The 19,457-nt window shown below is 39.9% G+C and overlaps 1 protein-coding gene and 1 long non-coding RNA gene across 2 annotated transcripts in view; one reads left to right on the top strand and one right to left on the bottom strand.

Annotated features, from left to right (window-relative positions):
• LOC122968405 (ephrin type-A receptor 5) overlaps nt 1-16,319 on the top strand; it is a 70,510-nt gene extending 54,191 nt beyond the window's left edge. The window contains exons 14-19 of the mRNA XM_044333597.1: nt 1,907-1,974; nt 2,075-2,216; nt 4,039-4,188; nt 7,662-7,855; nt 9,300-9,464; nt 10,354-16,319. Coding sequence (XP_044189532.1) covers nt 1,907-1,974; nt 2,075-2,216; nt 4,039-4,188; nt 7,662-7,855; nt 9,300-9,464; nt 10,354-10,465 — 831 coding nt within the window. The 3' untranslated portion in view covers nt 10,466-16,319. The remainder of the gene's footprint in view (nt 1-1,906; nt 1,975-2,074; nt 2,217-4,038; nt 4,189-7,661; nt 7,856-9,299; nt 9,465-10,353) is intronic.
• LOC122968406 overlaps nt 1-19,457 on the bottom strand; it is a 28,858-nt gene that overhangs the window by 910 nt on the left and 8,491 nt on the right. The window contains exon 3 of the long non-coding RNA XR_006398824.1: nt 53-93. This is a non-coding gene — a long non-coding RNA (uncharacterized LOC122968406). The remainder of the gene's footprint in view (nt 1-52; nt 94-19,457) is intronic.

Here is a 19,457-nt window from a genome sequence, read left to right on the forward strand (position 1 = left end):
GTGTAGGTGTGTGTGAAAGACAACGCAGACTGGGAAGATGAAAGACGTTTACCTGAACAGGATGTTCTCATCTCTGTGTGGATTGGGAGGATGCTGTGAGACAAAAGACAGAGGAAGGAAGGACGTTGTGGTCAGTGGAAACTGCTTATGTGACTGCCTTTTGGCAGAGGAGCTCAGGGACCAGCAGGCAGAACAGCACAGAAAAAAAAAACCCTGTGAAGTAATTACATGGATGGCTGCTGTACTGAGGCCGGTATAAATGACACAGCCATGAGAAGCCAGGGGCTGGACTGGCTCCTGGATTAGCTGTCACAGCTATGGACAATGCACTGCTGTATAAGGGGTGGCTCATAACTCATACCTTTGGCTTAACATCTCATTTCACTTGTAAGTGGGATGTTTTGCTGTGGATGGATGGGGAAAGTAGTTGTAGAAGTGATAAAAACTCAGGCTGAAACCATGAGGGGAGAAAGGAGTAGTAAAGCTACGTACATATCTGCTGTGGAAATATGGAGAAAGGATGAGGAAAAGGCTGGATAGTTTACACTTGGATTGGAAGGAGCTGAGGCTTAAACTAACAATGAGAGCTGTCATTGGGAGTAAACAAGAGGAACCCGAGTGGGAGAGTTTTCTATAGGAGAAAAAGAGCAGTCATTATTTTGTGAAGCTAGTTTCTCTTCTGCCCCCTTAGCATGAAGCAGTCAGCCTAATTTCATTGGTCATATTTTTGGTAGTTTTTTATACACCACAAAAACAGTTGTACACATAGTGATTCTGGTCTTTGATCATAGTGCCAACATTTGTTAAATTATGTATTTTTCAACAGTATTTGGCTGACAAGATGCAAACTCTGATCTGCAGCATGAAAGTCCATCCACCACCACAACCTCCACACCCTTACTTTCCACCCTGCTATGAAGGGCACACCACTCCCTGCATTGGCACTGAGCAGCATCCAAATTATGCATTGTAGACCCCAAAATACCAAAGGAATTGCCACTAGAGGGGTGATAGGTCGCTGCTGTGACTGGAATTAAGTCTTTCAAGGGACTACATCTTAACCAGCATGAAAAATTTTAGAGGGAAAAATGATTCTGTCCTTGACAAAAAATTCTTTATCCCATTATAATTTTCCCCTGGTTATTGAAAGACCTAATTATTAATATTGGGGTATGCAGATTTGGAGCTCCCATAAGGGTAGGAGAGGGAGAAAGTTTGGAGTCAGAGCTGGAAATGAGGAATGACAAAGTGACCGTGACTTGCTCGAGAGAGACACAGCTCTGCTGGTGTTGTCACCAGAGACAGTGATTTCATAAAACATGGTGTGACTCAGGGCAGCAGGACAGCAATGAGCCTTGGGCAGGATTAGAGGAATCCTTAATCTTGGTTTAAGTCCATCAATAGAACAGGAGAGCCGTTGACAGATGTGGATACATGGGAGGAATGACCTGAGGTACAAAGGTATACAGTTGATGTACCGAACAGGGAGAGCGATGATTGGAAGACCATAATCACTGTCATTAGATGTACCTCCATGGTAATGATCAGAGTTATATTATTTGGAATTTATATTCTCAGGAATAATCAGTGAAAATGAAAGTAGGTTGCAATCAAGTGCTTACCCTCAAAAATCCACCACTGACATCAAACTGTGACTTAAAGTTGGGCATGCAGAGTTGTGACTTTGGTATTAACTTTGTTGCTATACTGTAGGTCAATGGGCTTAGTGGCTATCAATGCTCATGTGGATTTCACTTAGCTATTGTTTTTCAAGGTCATTCACGTCTTCTCTCATTTGCATTATTGTGGATTTTAGCTGATTTTAAATCATTGTCATGTGATATTTTTCCTCCCAACTTTTCTGTCACCCTCTTCAGAATGCTATCTGTTTGCTTGTTCTCTTCAGAAAAATGATGGCCAGTTTACTGTAATCCAGCTGGTTGGTATGCTGCGTGGCATCGCATCCGGCATGAGGTACACAAACAAGTCCGCATGAACACATAATCTATTACTCAACGTATCATTGCGGCACAATGTTTAGGTTTAAGCCTCTCCTTTGTGTTGATAAATGCAGGTACCTGTCTGACATGGGCTATGTCCACCGAGACCTAGCAGCTCGTAACATCCTAGTCAACAGTAACCTGGTGTGTAAGGTGTCTGATTTTGGCCTGTCTCGAGTCCTGGAAGATGACCCGGAGGCTGCGTACACCACACGGGTAACAATATGCATGTTTTTGTGTGAAAGAGGACTGCAACTAATGATATGATTGTTTGATGTTTGCATTGTTAAATAATGTAAATTGCTCATCACCATGTCCCAAGTGACATCTTCAAATTGCTTGTTTTGTCTAATGAACTGTCTGCAACCCGAATATATTCAGTTCACAATGATAAAAACAGAGGCCTCCAAATCCTCTTATTTAAAATCTAATTTTTGCACTTTTGCTATTAATTAGACAATTAATCAAAGGGGACATATTATACACATTTCCAGGTCTAGGTCAGGCCCAGGTGAGATCAGCCTCTGTCTGAAAACAGACTGTTTTAGATCCTGTCTCTTTAAGCCCCCCTCCCAATGAGCCCACACTGTTCTGATTGGTTAGTTTCTAGAAGCTGCCCCTCGGCCAAGATCCACCAGCTCTGAATACTACGTAAATAAAACTCAGTAGTAGGATTTCATTTCTTTTTTTCATTCTTTACTCGAAATGTCAATTTATCAAATACATTCCTACATGCTTGAGATGGAATCTGATCTGAAATATGAGAGTAGACAATGCAAACAACACATGGAAAAACCTTAGCAACAAAGACTACATAAGAAATGACCACTGTGGGCCTGCACAAACAATCAGACGTCAGTTCAATGGGGAAGTAGTGGTAACTTTGCAAACAAAGCATTCAAGGTAGGTTGAAGCCTGTGCTTTTGACTTTCAGGGAACATTTTTTACATACGTTAAACTCAAGTTTTGGACCTTTGACCATGCTTAACACAGACATCACACATTATAACAGTACATATATGACACAAACTAATCGATTATTCAACTAATTATTTCAGCACGTGTGTGAGATAAAAAGAGAAGGGCACTCTGTGACATTTACATATAATCTGCTGTGCATATCTGTGTATGTGCACAGTGATTGTGTTATATCAAACTTTGGATTAAGTAGAAAACTCTTACACAACACAGTCTCACACATACACGCTTGCATGCACACGCGCGCACACTCACACGGACAGAAGCAGCAGCAGCAGCGGTCTTTAAATTGAGCTGTGTGTCCCAGGCTGAGTGGCGTCCTGTCAGCGAGAGACGGGCTGCTTCCTGCAGGAGGAGGGCCAATTAGTACTCAACTCAGTCTCCACAACACTCAATTAGCACTGAGTCTTGCTGCCTTAGCGCCAAATATCCTGTCACTCACCTCTCACTGCCAGGCTACGTGTCTTGCTCTCTCTCACCCTCGCCCGCTGCCTAACTCTCTCTTGCCCTGATGGAGCAGTGAGAATAACATAATTTACAGCCTTCAAATAATCAGACCCTGAGATATCCTGCTGCTGTGTTCATCAATACTGCATCAAGCTAATTTCACAACTCATCAGCTGAAAACACATTTTCCTCTGGAACTCAGCAGTCATCCTGTGAACTTTTCTGTCTTTGCAATGAAAGCGCGATAATGAAGACGAGGAAAACGAGTACAGGAATCTCAGCACCACTCCCCCACCCCTGACAGTTAGGACAGGGAATTCGTAGAAGAAAGTTAAAACTTGGTATCCTGAATGTGTTCGTAAATTGGTAGTCATTAGTGTAATTGTGGGTTGGACCACATGCTGTAGAAATGTGTCAATTAAGGTCTGTTCTTGGTTTGTCTTTGTGTAGCAAAAAGCAAAAATTTTGTAAGACTGCAGCTGTATTTATTCACTGTAATGTCTATGTAAACATATTAGTTATAGCTTTCAAAGCAGCGCAAGAGATTGAAAGTACTTCAGCCTTCACAGATGTTACATTTGCTAGATTTCTATATTCTTGCATGTTGTCACAGGGTGGGAAGATTCCTATTCGCTGGACGGCTCCAGAGGCGATCGCATACAGGAAGTTCACCTCGGCCAGCGATGTGTGGAGTTATGGGATTGTCATGTGGGAGGTGATGTCATACGGAGAGAGGCCATACTGGGAGATGTCCAATCAAGACGTAAGTTTGATTAGTTATTGTGGTGGAAGTTATTTGTGTGCACGCTGTATTTTTTTTTTTTGTGTGCCAGTTTTAATTTGCTTTGATCATGCATGCCAAGTAAGCAGTATTTTACAACGGCCCTGAGGAAGCCTGGACAGTTGAGAAAACAATGCCACCACAAGGTCCATTTAGTAGCTGTTCTGGAGCTTTCAATCATATCACATGATCTTCATCGGCAGGTGAAGTTTGTTGTTATGGAATTGTAGATGTTGAAAATTTTCTTTTTTTCTGAGCACTTGGAAACAGCAGTCGAACAGTTGAAGCTGCTTTTCTCAACCGCTGTTTCCGGGGTCAAGAATGCACTTTGAACCCCATTTAAGGGCAGTGTTTCCCAACCTTGGGGTCGAGACCCAACATAGAGTTGCTTCATGTGTTAAACAGGTCATGATGGATTTCTGATTAACAAAAATGAATCATATATTGATTTTTTTTTTTTTCATATTTACCAATAATAAAACTATTCTGTATAGTCAACTGTATTCAGAGATTCATCCATTCTCTTGATATAGAGTATAAAAAATATGTCATATACTCATATTTCTATAACAAATTGACAGTTTTCAAATTGCTGACCTACCAGATAAATGAAAAGCTGTATATCCTGACTGAAGCACTATAAACCTAACAGAGAAAAACAAAATTTATGATTTTATGCTGTCACCATAATTCACTCACTTTATAGTAGAACATGTTCCTTGGGAACTTGTGATTTGTGTGTAATAAAGACAGAGATGGAGATGTTGGGGGGAGAAGGTAAAATGCACAAGTTTCCTGTCAGAAGAATGAGGATTAGAATAGGGAGGGCTGTGCGGGGAACCTATTATTATAAATCTATTACTGCAAAGTGTTGACAATAAGCATGAACAGTTTTAATGGAAACACAGAGAGAAACATTGTGGGGTGCAGAGAAAGGTGTGCGTAAGCAAAAGAGTGAAACAGGTGAATACACATGAAGATGCAGAGCTAAGCAGAAAATGGTGGCGGGGAAAATAACGGGCTGCGCACTCACTCTGGCTATAGATCACCCATCAGTGTAACTCATTTTTAGATTATTTAAAAATATTAAAAAGGAAGGAAGGAAAGAAAGATTTTACTGAATGCAAAACTGTAAAACTTATTAATAAGCTATTGTGGAGCGGTAGCGAGTTAGCTCTACTCAGCAAGTACCCCATAAAGTAATGTGAGTAAGAGACAAAGTGTGTGATGAAAAGAGAAAAAGAGGGAAAGCACCTACAGTATTGTGCAGCCCAGAGGTCATTTTGATGGGGGAGAACTTCAATCCTGTCACATGGCAACGAGTGAGATCGTAGCATTAGCTCCAGACACCACACACATGCGCTCACTTCCCACACACAGGCACATATGCACGCACAGCCCTCCAGTGACCTCTTCATCCCCTGCTTCAGACCCCTCACTCCTCCTTTTGCTTATTAGACTGTCTCAGAGAAGTTTAGAGAGGGAGGGGGGAAGGAGAGGAGAGGAGAGGAGGATAAGAGGAGAGAGGAAGGAGAAGAGAAGACGTTTGATGTTTAATTGAAAGTGTTATGCTGGATTTTCTCTGATCTGCACAAGAAAGTGCAGGCTCTAACACTCTCTTTCTCTAAGCTCTACCCCTTCTGTTTCCCATTTCTCTCCCTTTTCTTCTCACTCCTTTCTCTCGTCCTCTCTTTTGTCTCCCAATAACTCAGTCTGTGTCTGTATTCTTTCTCGCCTCTCGTCCGTCCTCTCCGTCTTTCCCTCTCCCACCTCAGCCTCTCATTCTCTCTCTCTGATCTTTCCTCCCTGCCAGTCAGCTATGTGTAGTTCTTCACCCTCTCAGCATGCAGCAATGATTTGATGCTGCGCCTCTTCTCTTACGCTTTTGTGTGTGTGTACGTGCGCTTCCATGCATGCATGTGTGTTGGAGTGCTATCATGTCTGTTTTTTTGGGGGGATTTTTTTTTAGTGTGCGTGTGTGAATTTGACACAAGTAAAGCCTGTCATGAACTCAACAAATCAATTCCCTCCAGTGTCTCGCACTGGCAGAACGAGGCTGAGAACTCCAGCCTGCATTCCACTGCAGGGGCTAACTGAGAGAGAGTCAAGGTTTATTTATTATTCATCTATCTCAATTTCTCTCACCCCCCCAAAAAAACATTTCTACGATTCAGTGCTGCATCTTGTTACTTGCGGAAATGATTAACTGGGCTATGCAGCGTATCAAATAATCAAATAATGCTTTCATGATGTGTTACTTTGTTGATCCTCGCAGGGGATTCGTTTTTTGCTTTCTAACTTCATGGAGGTTCGAGTGTAGGGTCAGATAGAGAGCAGCACCCCTGAGGCTAGCATCAGGATTCAGGATCTTACTCAGGAGAGTTCAAATCGGCAGCAATGTTACCTTGCTGAGGCGTGTTGTGGTCCTGCTGTGGAATTTATTACATTTTCAGGTGCCAAACAAGTTGTGTCCTCTCCATACCTAAGAAATGATTGATTGTCTTCTTCAGGTTTCATCCATGGAGTAGATTTACTGGTTTCTGTCGTTATCTATCTATTTAAAGGTCTTACAGGTGTTAGAACAGAAGAATCAGATGCCCAATCTTTTGGTGTATGTTGGATAATCATATCAAATGTCTCCAAAGTTGAGAATCCTTTGAACAAATTTATCGAAGCTCATCATTACATTTTAACCATTAATCAAGATTCAGTGTCTGCATGGCTTATTCCATGCCTATATCCAGGTTATATGAACTGTTTCGGTCAAATAAAAGAAGGTTACTGACAAAGCTGCATTTGTTTTCAGTCTGAAAACAAGAGAAAGGTTCAGTTCTGATTGGCCAGACCTAAGAGGGTGAGGAATTTTTGAGTCTTTCGTGCCTTCACAGGCTCAGGATGAGTCAGCCGATGATCGGTTTTCCATAACATTCATGGATGATGACGGTGATCTTGTTTTTGCCATTGATGATTTGATTGGATGATGACGGCTGCATGTACACCAGGTTTTATGTTATGCTGTCACTGATGTACATTGTTTTATGTGAGCTTGTGTGTGTGGTGCTTTAGCATATGTTTTGCATATCTTTGTAATATGTATTTTATTGTGTGTTATGTTCAAGTGTGTTCTGTGTTTTACCTGCCTGTGAGATAAATTTCTCCTTGGGGACAATAAAGGTGAAGTTGAAGCAGGCTCCAGGTTGGGAGGGGAAGACTGAGATTTACATATGGGGTTTGACTGCTCTCCAGTCTGGTAACCCTTTTGTACTGTCAGTATAAATGGGGTACTAGTCTCTCACTCATTCGCTCCACCTCACTCCTTTTCTTTACTTTAAGCGGAAATTAAGGGAAGTCATTATTGGCAGATCTTTGGGACTGTCCTGAGGTATTGTACAACCTTGTGGCTTTTTAAAAACTAACCTTCCTCTGTCCCTCCTCATCCCATTGTCTGTCTGCAGGTAATAAAGGCAGTAGAGGAGAGCTATAGGTTGCCAGGTCCTATGGACTGCCCCGAGGCCCTGTACCACCTAATGATGGACTGCTGGCAGCGAGAACGCAGCAACCGCCCCAAGTTCGATGAGATTGTCTGTCTACTAGACAAACTCATTCGCAACCCCAGCTCATTAAAAAAACTAGTCAACTCCTCACACAGGTGGGAATTCGCACAGAAAAACAACAATAAATCAATTTCTTTGAAATGTTGATGGTAACTGCTTGGATGCACATGTCAATCACATAAATTATTTTTTTTTATTTAAGCAGTCAACAGCCAACAATTACACTGACATGTATATGATATAAATGTATGTAATTGTAACATATTCATTAATATTTGTGCAGAATCCGGTCCAAGAGATTCAACTCATGTCTAATACTGATTAAGTTAGTAATAAAAATGTATTAAAGCAGACTGCATTGTAGTTATCACATCAGTTGGGAACATCACTGATGTGTTGGTGCTATTTTAAATATTAGACCTCCACTTTCTTCAAAGATTGTTTGAAGTAACAACTAGTGAACCACTGCTAAATGTAAATTAGTTTCAATCTTGTCAAAATGTGATGTATGTTGGCTTTGGATGAGACTGTGATGCTTTAACCGACATTTTAGCGACATTTCTTTTTTTTATCTTGAAAAGATAAAGACCTATTCTTTCCCAAGTGAATTAAACCCAGTGCTGCAAGTTAATAGAGTCATCGTTGTTCAGATGAAATGTAAATAGAGTCTCTATTGAAGTCTTGTGTAACTGCATAATTAAATCAGGTTGGACAAAGTCTCTGATCACTGCACGCTGGCAAAGAAGAGCAGAGAAATAAATGAAAGGGGCTCAATTTTCGTCAAATTAAGCATTAGTGTGAATTTTATTCAGTGGGGTTTCCTCAGACTATCAGAACATTTGAACATTCAATTAGTATTTCCCTACCATGTATATACATTGCATTAGTGTATAATGGCATGAAATGGCTGTAAGTGCTCTGAAGTAGACCTTCAGTCAGACACACTCATTACCTTAATTTCTTTGCAGACGTAATGAATGTGAGATCTTTTTTTTCTCATCTCTCTATTCCACTTACACACACCAAACACACGCAGGAACACACTTAATAAATCAAGGCATTACCTAACAGCCCGTGCAATAACATATGACAGATAGCCAGATTAAAGGGACACCAGCAAGGCCGGTGCTTGTTCCACATGACACTCCTATTCTAGCTGTAGTGTGGAGAATATTGTTAGCTAGCGTGAACATTTTTGTTTGATAGCATGGAGCGCTTTGTTTGTTACCATGAAGAGTGAGCTGAATTACAAAAAAGTTTTGAATAGACAGCATTTTCAGCTCTGCATGATGGTGCATAAATAGCATTATGAAGCCTCAGTGGTAACTGCCAGGGCTGTTGAGCTCAGCTCTAAGCTTCAAAATGTGTTTGATAGCACAGTGAATCCTGCTCCTAAAAACATTTATGATAATGAAGTGAAACAGGACAATGATGGATCTATCTGAGATATATAATCTTGTGTTTTAATTTCATTACTTACTCTTTCTTTGATTGCACTGATCAATCACTCTCTGTACTTTATATCCGTGCATGTACCAGGGTTTCCAACCTGCTAGTGGAGCATGCCAGTGTAGAAGGGGACTTCAACGCCCGGAGCAAGACTGTAGGGGAGTGGCTCGACACCATCAAGATGGGTCGTTATACTGAGCTCTTCATGGAAGGAGGTTACTCTTCACTGGAAACAGTGGCTCAGATGACATCTGAGTAAGACCACTTACAGTACGCATATACAGCACAAACAAACACATGTACAAGATAGTTTTGTTTTTAGATATGTGTCTCCGAGATTTCTGTTGCCACACAAATGCAACAGAGTTGGGTAGAATTTTGTCCGTGGAGCTTATGGCAGTGAGAAATTACTTTAAAAAAAAAATCAGCTCCTTTCCAGGAGCTGTGTCCAGTTACTCTGGATAGTCAACAAACTCACTGTCAACAGTTTTCATATGGACAATTCAGAAGAATGTAGTCCTTACAAAAACTGTGGGTGAACTGACTCTTTAAAGTTTAGTAATGCATGTTTTAGTAATATATAACCCAGATTCGAATGATGACAATCCAATATGCAATGCAGTTTTAATGACACTCCCTGCAGCAGGTCAGCACTATTTAATTCTTACAGGGTTTTTGAGTGTTTTTTGTTTTGTTTTGTTTTGTTGTTTTTTAGTTAGATAAGTGATGAACATTGTCACAAAGTTTTGTGAAGGTCGAAGCAAAATGAGAATGCAGGATCTATTACAAGTTTGCAAGCCTGTGAAATTTTTTTGAAAAACCGGCACCCTTTAGCAATAAAGATAGAGACAGCTATAGAAAATCAGTGCGACATGCAGGCATAACTCAGGGAGCAAAGTTATTCATTGCTTTAATCATGCTCGTAAAACCATCTTTAAGAGCTTAGCCTTGTGTGAATATTATTACATAAAACACCCAAAAATGGTATCAAAATGCCAAAAAACAAGTTGGCTAAAACATTATAGATAAACCTTGTATTGGAGACATTTTTGAAAAGTTTAGGTAAAGTCATTTTATACATTGCTTTATTTATTAGTGGTCTGCCTCAGAAATAAAGTCTTGTTGTTTGTTTGCTGTTTTTCAGGGATTTGCGGAGAGTAGGAGTGAACCTGGCTGGACATCAGAAAAAAATCATCACTAGCATTCAGGAGATGAGAGTCAATATGAACAACACCAACTCTACTGTAAACATCTGATGCATATGTACAGGCACGCACGCACGCACGCACACACACACATACACACACACACGCACACATTATATGGACCTAGTATGTGACGAAAAGACTCCGATTTGCTGTTGGACCTAGAGCGGCTTAGCACTTTCTACGGACAAGGAAACCCAATGTTTATGGATCAAAACTGGTGGATCCACATTTTTGTGGTTCATATGTGTGGAGTTTGCTTGTGGTGTCATTAGGGACATTAGACATTGCAGCGCTAAAAACCAAACTGAACTGAACTGAGTGGTGCAACATGAAGGGAAGATGATATTTCATTCCAATTATTCCATTTGTGTGAATCTTGGGGATTCTGATATCTCTGTGCACTGTTTGGATTCTCTCAGATCAAACGTGAAACATAGACAGCAGATCTGGCTTTGAGAGCAACCAGCACTTTTTGGCTGTATCACAAATATGGGAGTTTCATCCAGCGGGCTCACTGGGGAGTACAGTTCAGTCAGGAGTCACTGAATTGAGCACCATTCTCAGGCAGGGTAAACATGTATTAATGGACCAACAGAGAAATCTTTTCAATCTATGCTTTGCCATGTTGATGTGCTTTGTTTTTTTTTGTTTTCTTGCATCAGGCAGGTCTTCATGCCACAAGAACATAGTTCTAAACCAGCTGTACAGCGCACGAAAGGTCAAGACTCATACTAAGTATCATATACTTCATTACCTTACAACACAATGCAAGACAAGAGTATAAAATGAAAGTAGCTGAAATTGAAAATATAACAACTTTTGACAAGGAAACTTCCCTTGGTCTGGCTTTGTCCAGAAGGGTTTTGGTCTTATTGAGCCTATAAAAGAAAAATGTGAAAAGACACAAGGCTGCAGACACTCAGATACTCTCTGCCTCTGCTCCTCTGGCTGAATGTATAGCTCTACACAGAACACAATGCTCAGCTGCACCATCAAACTGTTTGATATGTAAATGTTGTCAAATAGGAATAGAATGTGGCAAAAGAACCATCCTGGTCCATAAAATGAGCATCTAAATGAAACTGCAGATTGTACAAGAGATTCAGCTGGCTTTCTGGCGGCTTTTCTCTGAATATCTGTATGAATCTCCAGTGAGATCTTGGCAGATCACCTCTTGAACCATGCAGAGTCTAAAGGAAAATTGCCTCATATACTGGATGTGCATGTTTTAATGGAACTTTCACTCAGATTCTGAGGAACCTTTGTGCAGGTTATAGTAACAACATCAAATCTCTCACAGCTTCACTCAGATTCTAGCAGAGCGGATTCTACTGGAATCTTTGCTCAGATACTGACGGATACTTCACCCAGATTCAGATTAATCTTCACGCAAGTTCTAACAGCTACACCGGACATTAAAAAATGAACAGTCGCACAGGATCTAATGGAAATGTCCCATATTGTTCTTTGGCAATTCTAGTAGGATTCAGCTGGAACATTCAATGGAAAGACATGGAAAGTTCAGTCGATCCTGATGAAACAGTTGTTTTGCCACTCAGATTCTCTTGGAAAGGATCACCCAGATTCTTGTGGGATTGTTAACTGGTATTCTCAGATTCTCATGGAATCTCTACAAGGATTCCCACACAGCCTTCACTCAAGAGTGCAATCAGACTTTCAAGGAGCCTTCACAGAGAACCAACAACCTTCAGGTACCGCAGAAAACCCTCAGCAATCTGTTCAGTTCACAACGCCGCAGAGTCTCTCTCCACCACACATCTGCCACACCACAATAAACCTCACTCAGACAGGACTGCTGAAAAAGAGGAGGCAATATTGAACAACTTGATAATCATTTATTTATTTATACTTGTTTAAAAAAATGAGCAAAAACGATGTAGACAGTTTGTGTTTCATCATAATACTCTCTCCTGGACTACTGAGCAGCTCTGCCTACATGTCTTTCATGTATATAATGTATTATATATTTAAAGCAGGGAGCATTGTTCTTCTGTCTACCATCATGTGGACAAGTTGGTATTGATCAAGCATCTCAGAGTAGTACACATTAGTTAATAACAACAAATATTCTAAATCAGCATTTCTGCTACTTAGACCTGGGCCACTGTCAAGTGGGGACAACCAGCACATCTGTCCCCAACTAAAGGGGCCCAAAGGGGTATGCAGACAGATCTAATAGTCATGTTATGTTGTTGGTGATTGAGTTTCATATCAAGTTTTGGTGCAAGACCTTGAAATATTTTCTGCCGCCCTAAATGAGACAGTAGTAAATACTCTGTCTCTAAAAGCTGGAGAAGTATTCACAGGGATTGATATATGAACTTCTGGTGTATTGTATGGTTTAAAGGTATACAATGATGTCAATGATCAAGCCCTTGCTTTACTTCTCTTTGGTATGGTATGTTATACATTGCTACTCAGTGCTTTATTGCTAAAACTTGACCCTTTTCACCATTGTGTTCACCTAAGCAGGGACTGAGTTCTGACAGTAGATATATATATCCTCTTTGGAGATGACATGCTAATATTTTTCTTGGTTATACACAGTGTACTGCTAGTGCTGTGGCATGAGAGTGGAAACAAAATGAGATTGTAAAGCTAGTTTTATAAGAGGTGGTATAGAGGGGGACACTCACTTGACTGTATGGAAAGCATAGCAAAGCACACAAGAAGAATGTAAGGTTTTAAAGGGGTATTTCACTTTTTTAGAGAACATGTTTGACTTTTAAACAATTAGACCTCCCTCTGTGCTCAAGGAGGACTCAAAGTATAAAAGGCCTATTTGGTGGCTGTAAGATGCCTCACTTGTGATGCTTGAATTTTTCCACTTGATATCAAGATCGTACTTCCTGACTGGTTTCATAAAAGAATATGAGTGCAGAATGGTCATAGTTGATATTCTATATGTGTTTTTAAAAGTCGAAATGTTCTACCAGAGTGAGAGTTTGCTTGAAAGATAAACATCTGCATAGTCTCTTTAGTCTACATTTATCAATTTGGAGGTTTGGCTCAAGCTTGTGCATTAATATACTATACTGTAGTTTTAATGGTGGGGAACAGTAACTGTTTTGCAATGTTATGGCTATGGTTTTGTACCCTTTTTCAAACCAGTGTACTTTTTTTATTCACCCAGTCTTTAGTCTTTTTGGCTAACTTTTTGGCAGTAAAACATATATGTAGACTATTGCGGCTATGCAGATGTTTAATTCAGTGGGGGATTGCATCAATAATATGGTGCACATTTTATATTAGACAATATAAGGCATGTACAGTGAAAGTAATTATGCTGGGTGCTTTTAATTTCCCACCCAGCATGTTTTAAAATTAAAGTCTCCTCAGTCATTTGAATACCATAGGTGTTGATGAAGTTTCAGTGTTTTGATCCTACCCAAATTTCATGATATTGGCTTTTTACAACCATCCTTTTCAACTTAATTTTCAACTTAAAACCTATGCCTAGGGCATGAACAATTGGTGAATAGTACACCCTTATAAGTGCCTCTCATCTTTCGAGCACCATTATTTCCTCCCCTGCCAAAATGCTATGCCCCAATTGTGCCCCGCTTTCTATGTATTTACTTTTTGCCAACAATATCTACAGGCAATAAGAAGAATGTCAGACAATGTGTATGTTGGAACTAATTTAATTTGCACTTTATGAGAAATCTGTTGCCCTTCCGTTTGACTAAAAATGTCTATAGGTGACTGACTTTCTAGTGTCAAAGTTCTCTTAATTATTTACTATATACAGTAATTACTATAATGTGTTCCCTGATGCTGATTATATCCATTCATATTCTCAATGCTTCCCATGGTGTAAAATCTGACGTTTAAGCACAAAGCATTGGTAATATTTTTTTTAAAACAAATCCAAGCTAAATATATAGAAAACTAAAGCATCATTGATGTAGAGCACCATTTTCTTGTGTATGGCACAACGATACACCTTCAGAGCATAATCACAAGGTTAGACAAAAATTATTTAGGACAGTGAGCGGATGATATGATTTTGTACAAGAGGTCAATAGCACTAGCCCATGATGTCAACACACTACAGCCCGGCATTTTGTCTAAGAGTGTTTGTGACATTTCAGCATAACCACTGCTAAGTACAAAAGTGTGAAAAAAGGTATTGATTTGTTGTTATTGCAAACAACAATTAATATACGGTTTAGTTGATAGGTGTTGCTGCGCAAAATATTTTCCATAATTCAAATGATATATTCTCAGCACTTTTGAAATGACGTGATATTATCCTGGTCATCTCTTATAAAGCAATTCTCATTTAACTGGAAGAAACAAAGCACAGCAAACCAGCAAAGACTTGTAAAGATTTAATGATGTGTTGTTACTCTACAGTGACTGCCAGCTGGAATTCCATCAACCATGCAGTGAAGTGTTTATGCAGGAGCCAATTTTGTAGTGTCAAACAAATTACATAACACATTTGGTGTAACATCTCAATCAACAAAACTTTGCTGTTGGAAATGGACTTTCAGAAGAGGATAATGTAATTTATTCTTGTCAGTATACACAGAAAGTTCTCGCATTTATACACATTAGGGGTTTGTTGGATTTGGCTCCATGATAAAAAACACTGCATAAACTGTTAGACAGCAGGTTTGACTGAATTCTAGCAAATGTACAAAAGCAATACCTGATACCTGATATTATTAGCAAAAAACATGTTTGCATACACAAATGCATGGGAATATAACAACCATAAAAAGGTTGCACTGACATCTGAATGGTTTTAAGACACTTTATCATGATGAAAAACATAGTGTTGACGTCTTTGAAAACCTCAGAAATAAAGCTGGGAAGTGGGCTGGGTTATATCAGGGGCCAAGGTTCTGGTAGTAATCTTTTCCTTAGACAGTATAACTATTTGTGACTGGCTGTTTGAGCATTTCCAAGAAGTTCCTCTAGCTGAATCTATAGCTCAGACAATACACAACTTTGCTGATAAAAATTCAAATTAACAGAAAAAAGTCAAAGGCTCAAGACTGTGTACATCAACTTTATATAAACAACATCACATCCTAAAATCCATTGTAGTACTTAACATCCAATCTCCGATCTTACCATTAATGGCAACTTTTGGATTTTGAATCAAACTACAGTGTATTGTTTTGTTCCTGGTTGCAGGGATGAAATGTTTGCAATGACCTTGAACTGAATTCACATCTTTAACTGACAACTTTGTGATAGCAACAGTCAGTGAGGTCTGTGGATACTGTAGCATTTTGTGCCATTTGATAAACCTAATTGACAGAAGAAGTCTCAAGGCTAATGTACAGTACCAGTCAAAAGTTTGAACACACTTAATTCTAGGGAATGAGATAGTGTGTCCAAACCTTTGACTGGTACTGTAAGTTGAAGCATTTATGAGTGATATAATCGTATCAGAGACTCCAGTATTTCTGCGTTGGGTAACACTGATGTTTTTGTTAAAAGGAAACTTTGAAATGCAAATTTGCATTGGGAAAAATACTTCTGTTACCAATGGCCCCTGCCCACTTCACAACTGAATAGGTAACTTCTCAGGAAGTGGAAAATAGGTACATTTATTGGGTCATTACACATATGGTCTTAGGGAAAAATGTGCAGCTTTCACTAAAAGTATTGACATACAAAAACAGGTATGCGGTTATTAGGTTTTCCCCTGGTCAAAGACAATAATCGTTTTATCGGTAATTCACACATAAGGTTTTAAACAACTGAGTAACTGTTTTGTGATTCATTGAAAGCACAGTAAAATACTTAGCAATTGATGTGCTATTGGTTTGTCTTTGAGACTGTCATGTATTATGTTTGTGTTGATGTTTTTGTAGTGTGTTATCAAATTCTATATTTTTGCAATAAAAATTTTAAAAATCAACTCTGGATGTGGTTTTCATTGTCTTCCACTGCCACAGGGGTTTCATTAACTGTTGCTTTATGTGTTGAGTATGGCACCCGAAGTGCCGGAGCTTAGGGTGACACAACAATAAAAATCTGCGGCTTCGTGTTCTACTAAGACCTGTTGAAAAGGGGTCACTATATGATACTAGCGGTGTGGCTCTAGGGATGGCGAGAGCCAATCAGTCCACCACTTTGATCCAGACAGAAATATCTTGACAACTACTTGATGGATTGCCATGAAAACTGATGAAGATAATATCTGTCAGGGGTGACTGTGGCTCAGGAGATAGAGCAGGTCGTCCACTAATCGGAAGATCGGCGGTTCGATCCTGGCTCCTCTGCATGTCAGTCCGCATGTCAAGGCAAGTGTCCTTGGGCAAGATACCGAACCCCAAATTGCTCCCAATGGCTGCACCAGCAGTGTGTGAGTGTGTGTGAGAATGTACATTAGATTGGATCCTGATAAGCAGGTACCACCTTGCATGGCAGCCTCTACCATCAGTGTATGAATGTGTGTGTGAATGAGTGAATGTTGACGTGTTGTAAAGCACTTTGAGTGTTCGGAAGAATAGAAAGGCGCTATATAAATGCAGTCCATTTACCATATCCCCAGTGCATTCCCATCCCATCCCCATCCCATCCCCCTCACAGAGCCGCTAGCATGGCTCTAGATTTGTATCTTGTTAACCCATGTCCTCAGTGACAAAGCCATGCACGTTTTCAGTTTGCCTCACAGAAAGTGGCAAATATTGTAAATACAAAGTCTTACCTTGCTCATTTTAGCAGTGACAAATAGGACATAATTCAATTAGTAATTAAATGATTTGCAGTTGTATGCAGTGTAGCTTTACTGTTATTGCAGTTCATTTTCATCAGTTAATAGGGCAACTACATGCTGTGATTCATTGTAATGTACTTTGTCAGATGATCTGTTTTCGTCCGTGTTTATATCCCTTGTCGGTTTCTATGTAATGAGCTATTTTAGCCACACAATTTAATTGCTAAAACACATTTCCCAACAATGCAATTAGTTATGGCTTATTGGTTGAGATAGCGATTGTCAGGGTAGCAAGGGAGCTAGTTAGCAGTTTTTCTCTTTGTCTGGACACAAACTGGGAGGGAGGAATGGAGACAGATGGATAAATGATGTTGATGTCTAGAGAAAATCAAATATATACCAAGTACCAGAAAAGATGGTAGATAACACTGTCCCCATCTATTCCCCATCTATTGTATGCAAAAAACTAATTGTCAGTAGTACATAATGACTGACAACACAATACAGTAGAATACAGTTCATTGCTGGGTTATGGTGATAATGAGCTGTGAGGATCTGTAAAATGCATGATGTTTTAAAACCTGATGATGCAAGCTCTGGCAATGATGTGTCCATCAGATGCAGTGAAATTAGCTGCTGATGTCAGCAGCTCATGTTATTGTGTGATCTACCTCATACAAATGAGCCAAATGTGTGAAAGCCTGGCTAACAGTGAACAGGACAAGTATATATGATCTTATTAGAAGACTATCCTTTACAATCTGTTTCCCGGCAATCCAGGAGTGGTAGTAGGTGATTTGAGTTGACATTTAAACCAAATATTATAAGCTAATACAAGCTTTTGTTTACAAAATTGTAAAGACAGAATGTGATGAACAGTTCCTATTTTTTCCTTATCCCCTTAAGGCACATTTAAGCAATTTTCTATTGTAAATCTCCTTTGCAATATATATTAAAAAAATCTCTAAGTCACATGTCTATTTATGATTTTTGTGATAACCTTGAGTCATGTGTGAAGGTGATGCTATGTTCTTACACTGCTTGTTTATATGTAAATATCAGCACCAAATGGTTACAGTATGTGTGTGTGTGTGTTACGATGTCAAATCAAGCCTAGCTGATCTCTGGGGGAATCCACTGCCTGCATGGCTCAAGGTGATTATTACAGTACTCACACACACACACACACACACACACACGTACACACACATAAAATACGTGTATGAAGGTGAAATTAGCCATCACACCATCAGCGTGGCTATTACCAAAACCTCTGTATCAGCGGCTTGAAGAAAAGAGCTTCAGGGTGTGTGTGTGTGTGTGTGTGGATATTGCACTGGGGCCATATTCCCACTGGTGCTGACTGGGATTGTTCTTGGATGGACGGGTTTCTTGCTTTGGGCTAGTCCGGCTGTCTCTCTGCATGTCTTCACGTACCTGCCTGCTTGTCTGCCTCTGTTTTGACCGGCTCCGTCTGCCTGACTGCTACATGCCCGTACATCTCCATATCTGCATGACATTCAGTCTGTGACTCTATTAGGTCTTCCCGTCTGGCTTTCTGCTTGCCATTACATCTCTGTCCCAGTCTGCCACTCCTTACTGTCTCACTGTCTATTAGACTGTCACTGTGTCAGTCTAAAGTCAGGTATCCCAGGGCACGATAAAGTAATTTTCTCTTGAAGAGGTATCAGTGGTCGAGGCGTCCCGAGGGTCATTTGAAAATCATTGCAGAGACGCCTCTTTAATCATTATGAATGACCTTCACCAGATCCTTAGCTGTCAGTTTGGGTGTGATTGTGTGGGTGTGTGTGAATCTATGGGTTTTTGTCCAAGTATGTGCAAGTAGGAATGTCTGTGAATATAGAGATGCATTTCTCTGTCTGTATATGTTTTTCTACATCTGTGCCTGTTTCTGTGTCGGATGTTTAATTGAGGTGAGCTGTTAAATTATATCCAATTTGTCTAAAGGGAAAAAAAATGATGTACGAGCCTGGTAGGAAAGGGGTGCAGGAAGTACTCTGTAGTAAAAAAGCTAGTGTTGCTGCAGATTTTATAGTGGGCTTGTTGTTCAAAATGGCAGTACTATTGTGAAGCAGAATTAAGTCGCCTTTAGACTGTGCAACAACAACAACAATCGCATATTTAGTTTATTGCATGTCATTTTGTGCAAGATTCCTATGATAAAATCTTGGCTGCAATCTGTGTCCAACTCTACAATATCAATATGGGACATTTCAGATTGTGTGCTGAATGGTGAATCATAGCGCTATGATGTAAATAGAAAAAAATAAATAAATAAAGCAGAAGCGAGTCATTAGTTCACGTCATCCAACTGCG

Source organism: Thunnus albacares, chromosome 18 (genome assembly GCF_914725855.1).
Source record: "Thunnus albacares chromosome 18, fThuAlb1.1, whole genome shotgun sequence".
Taxonomy (NCBI): Eukaryota; Metazoa; Chordata; class Actinopteri; order Scombriformes; family Scombridae; genus Thunnus; species Thunnus albacares.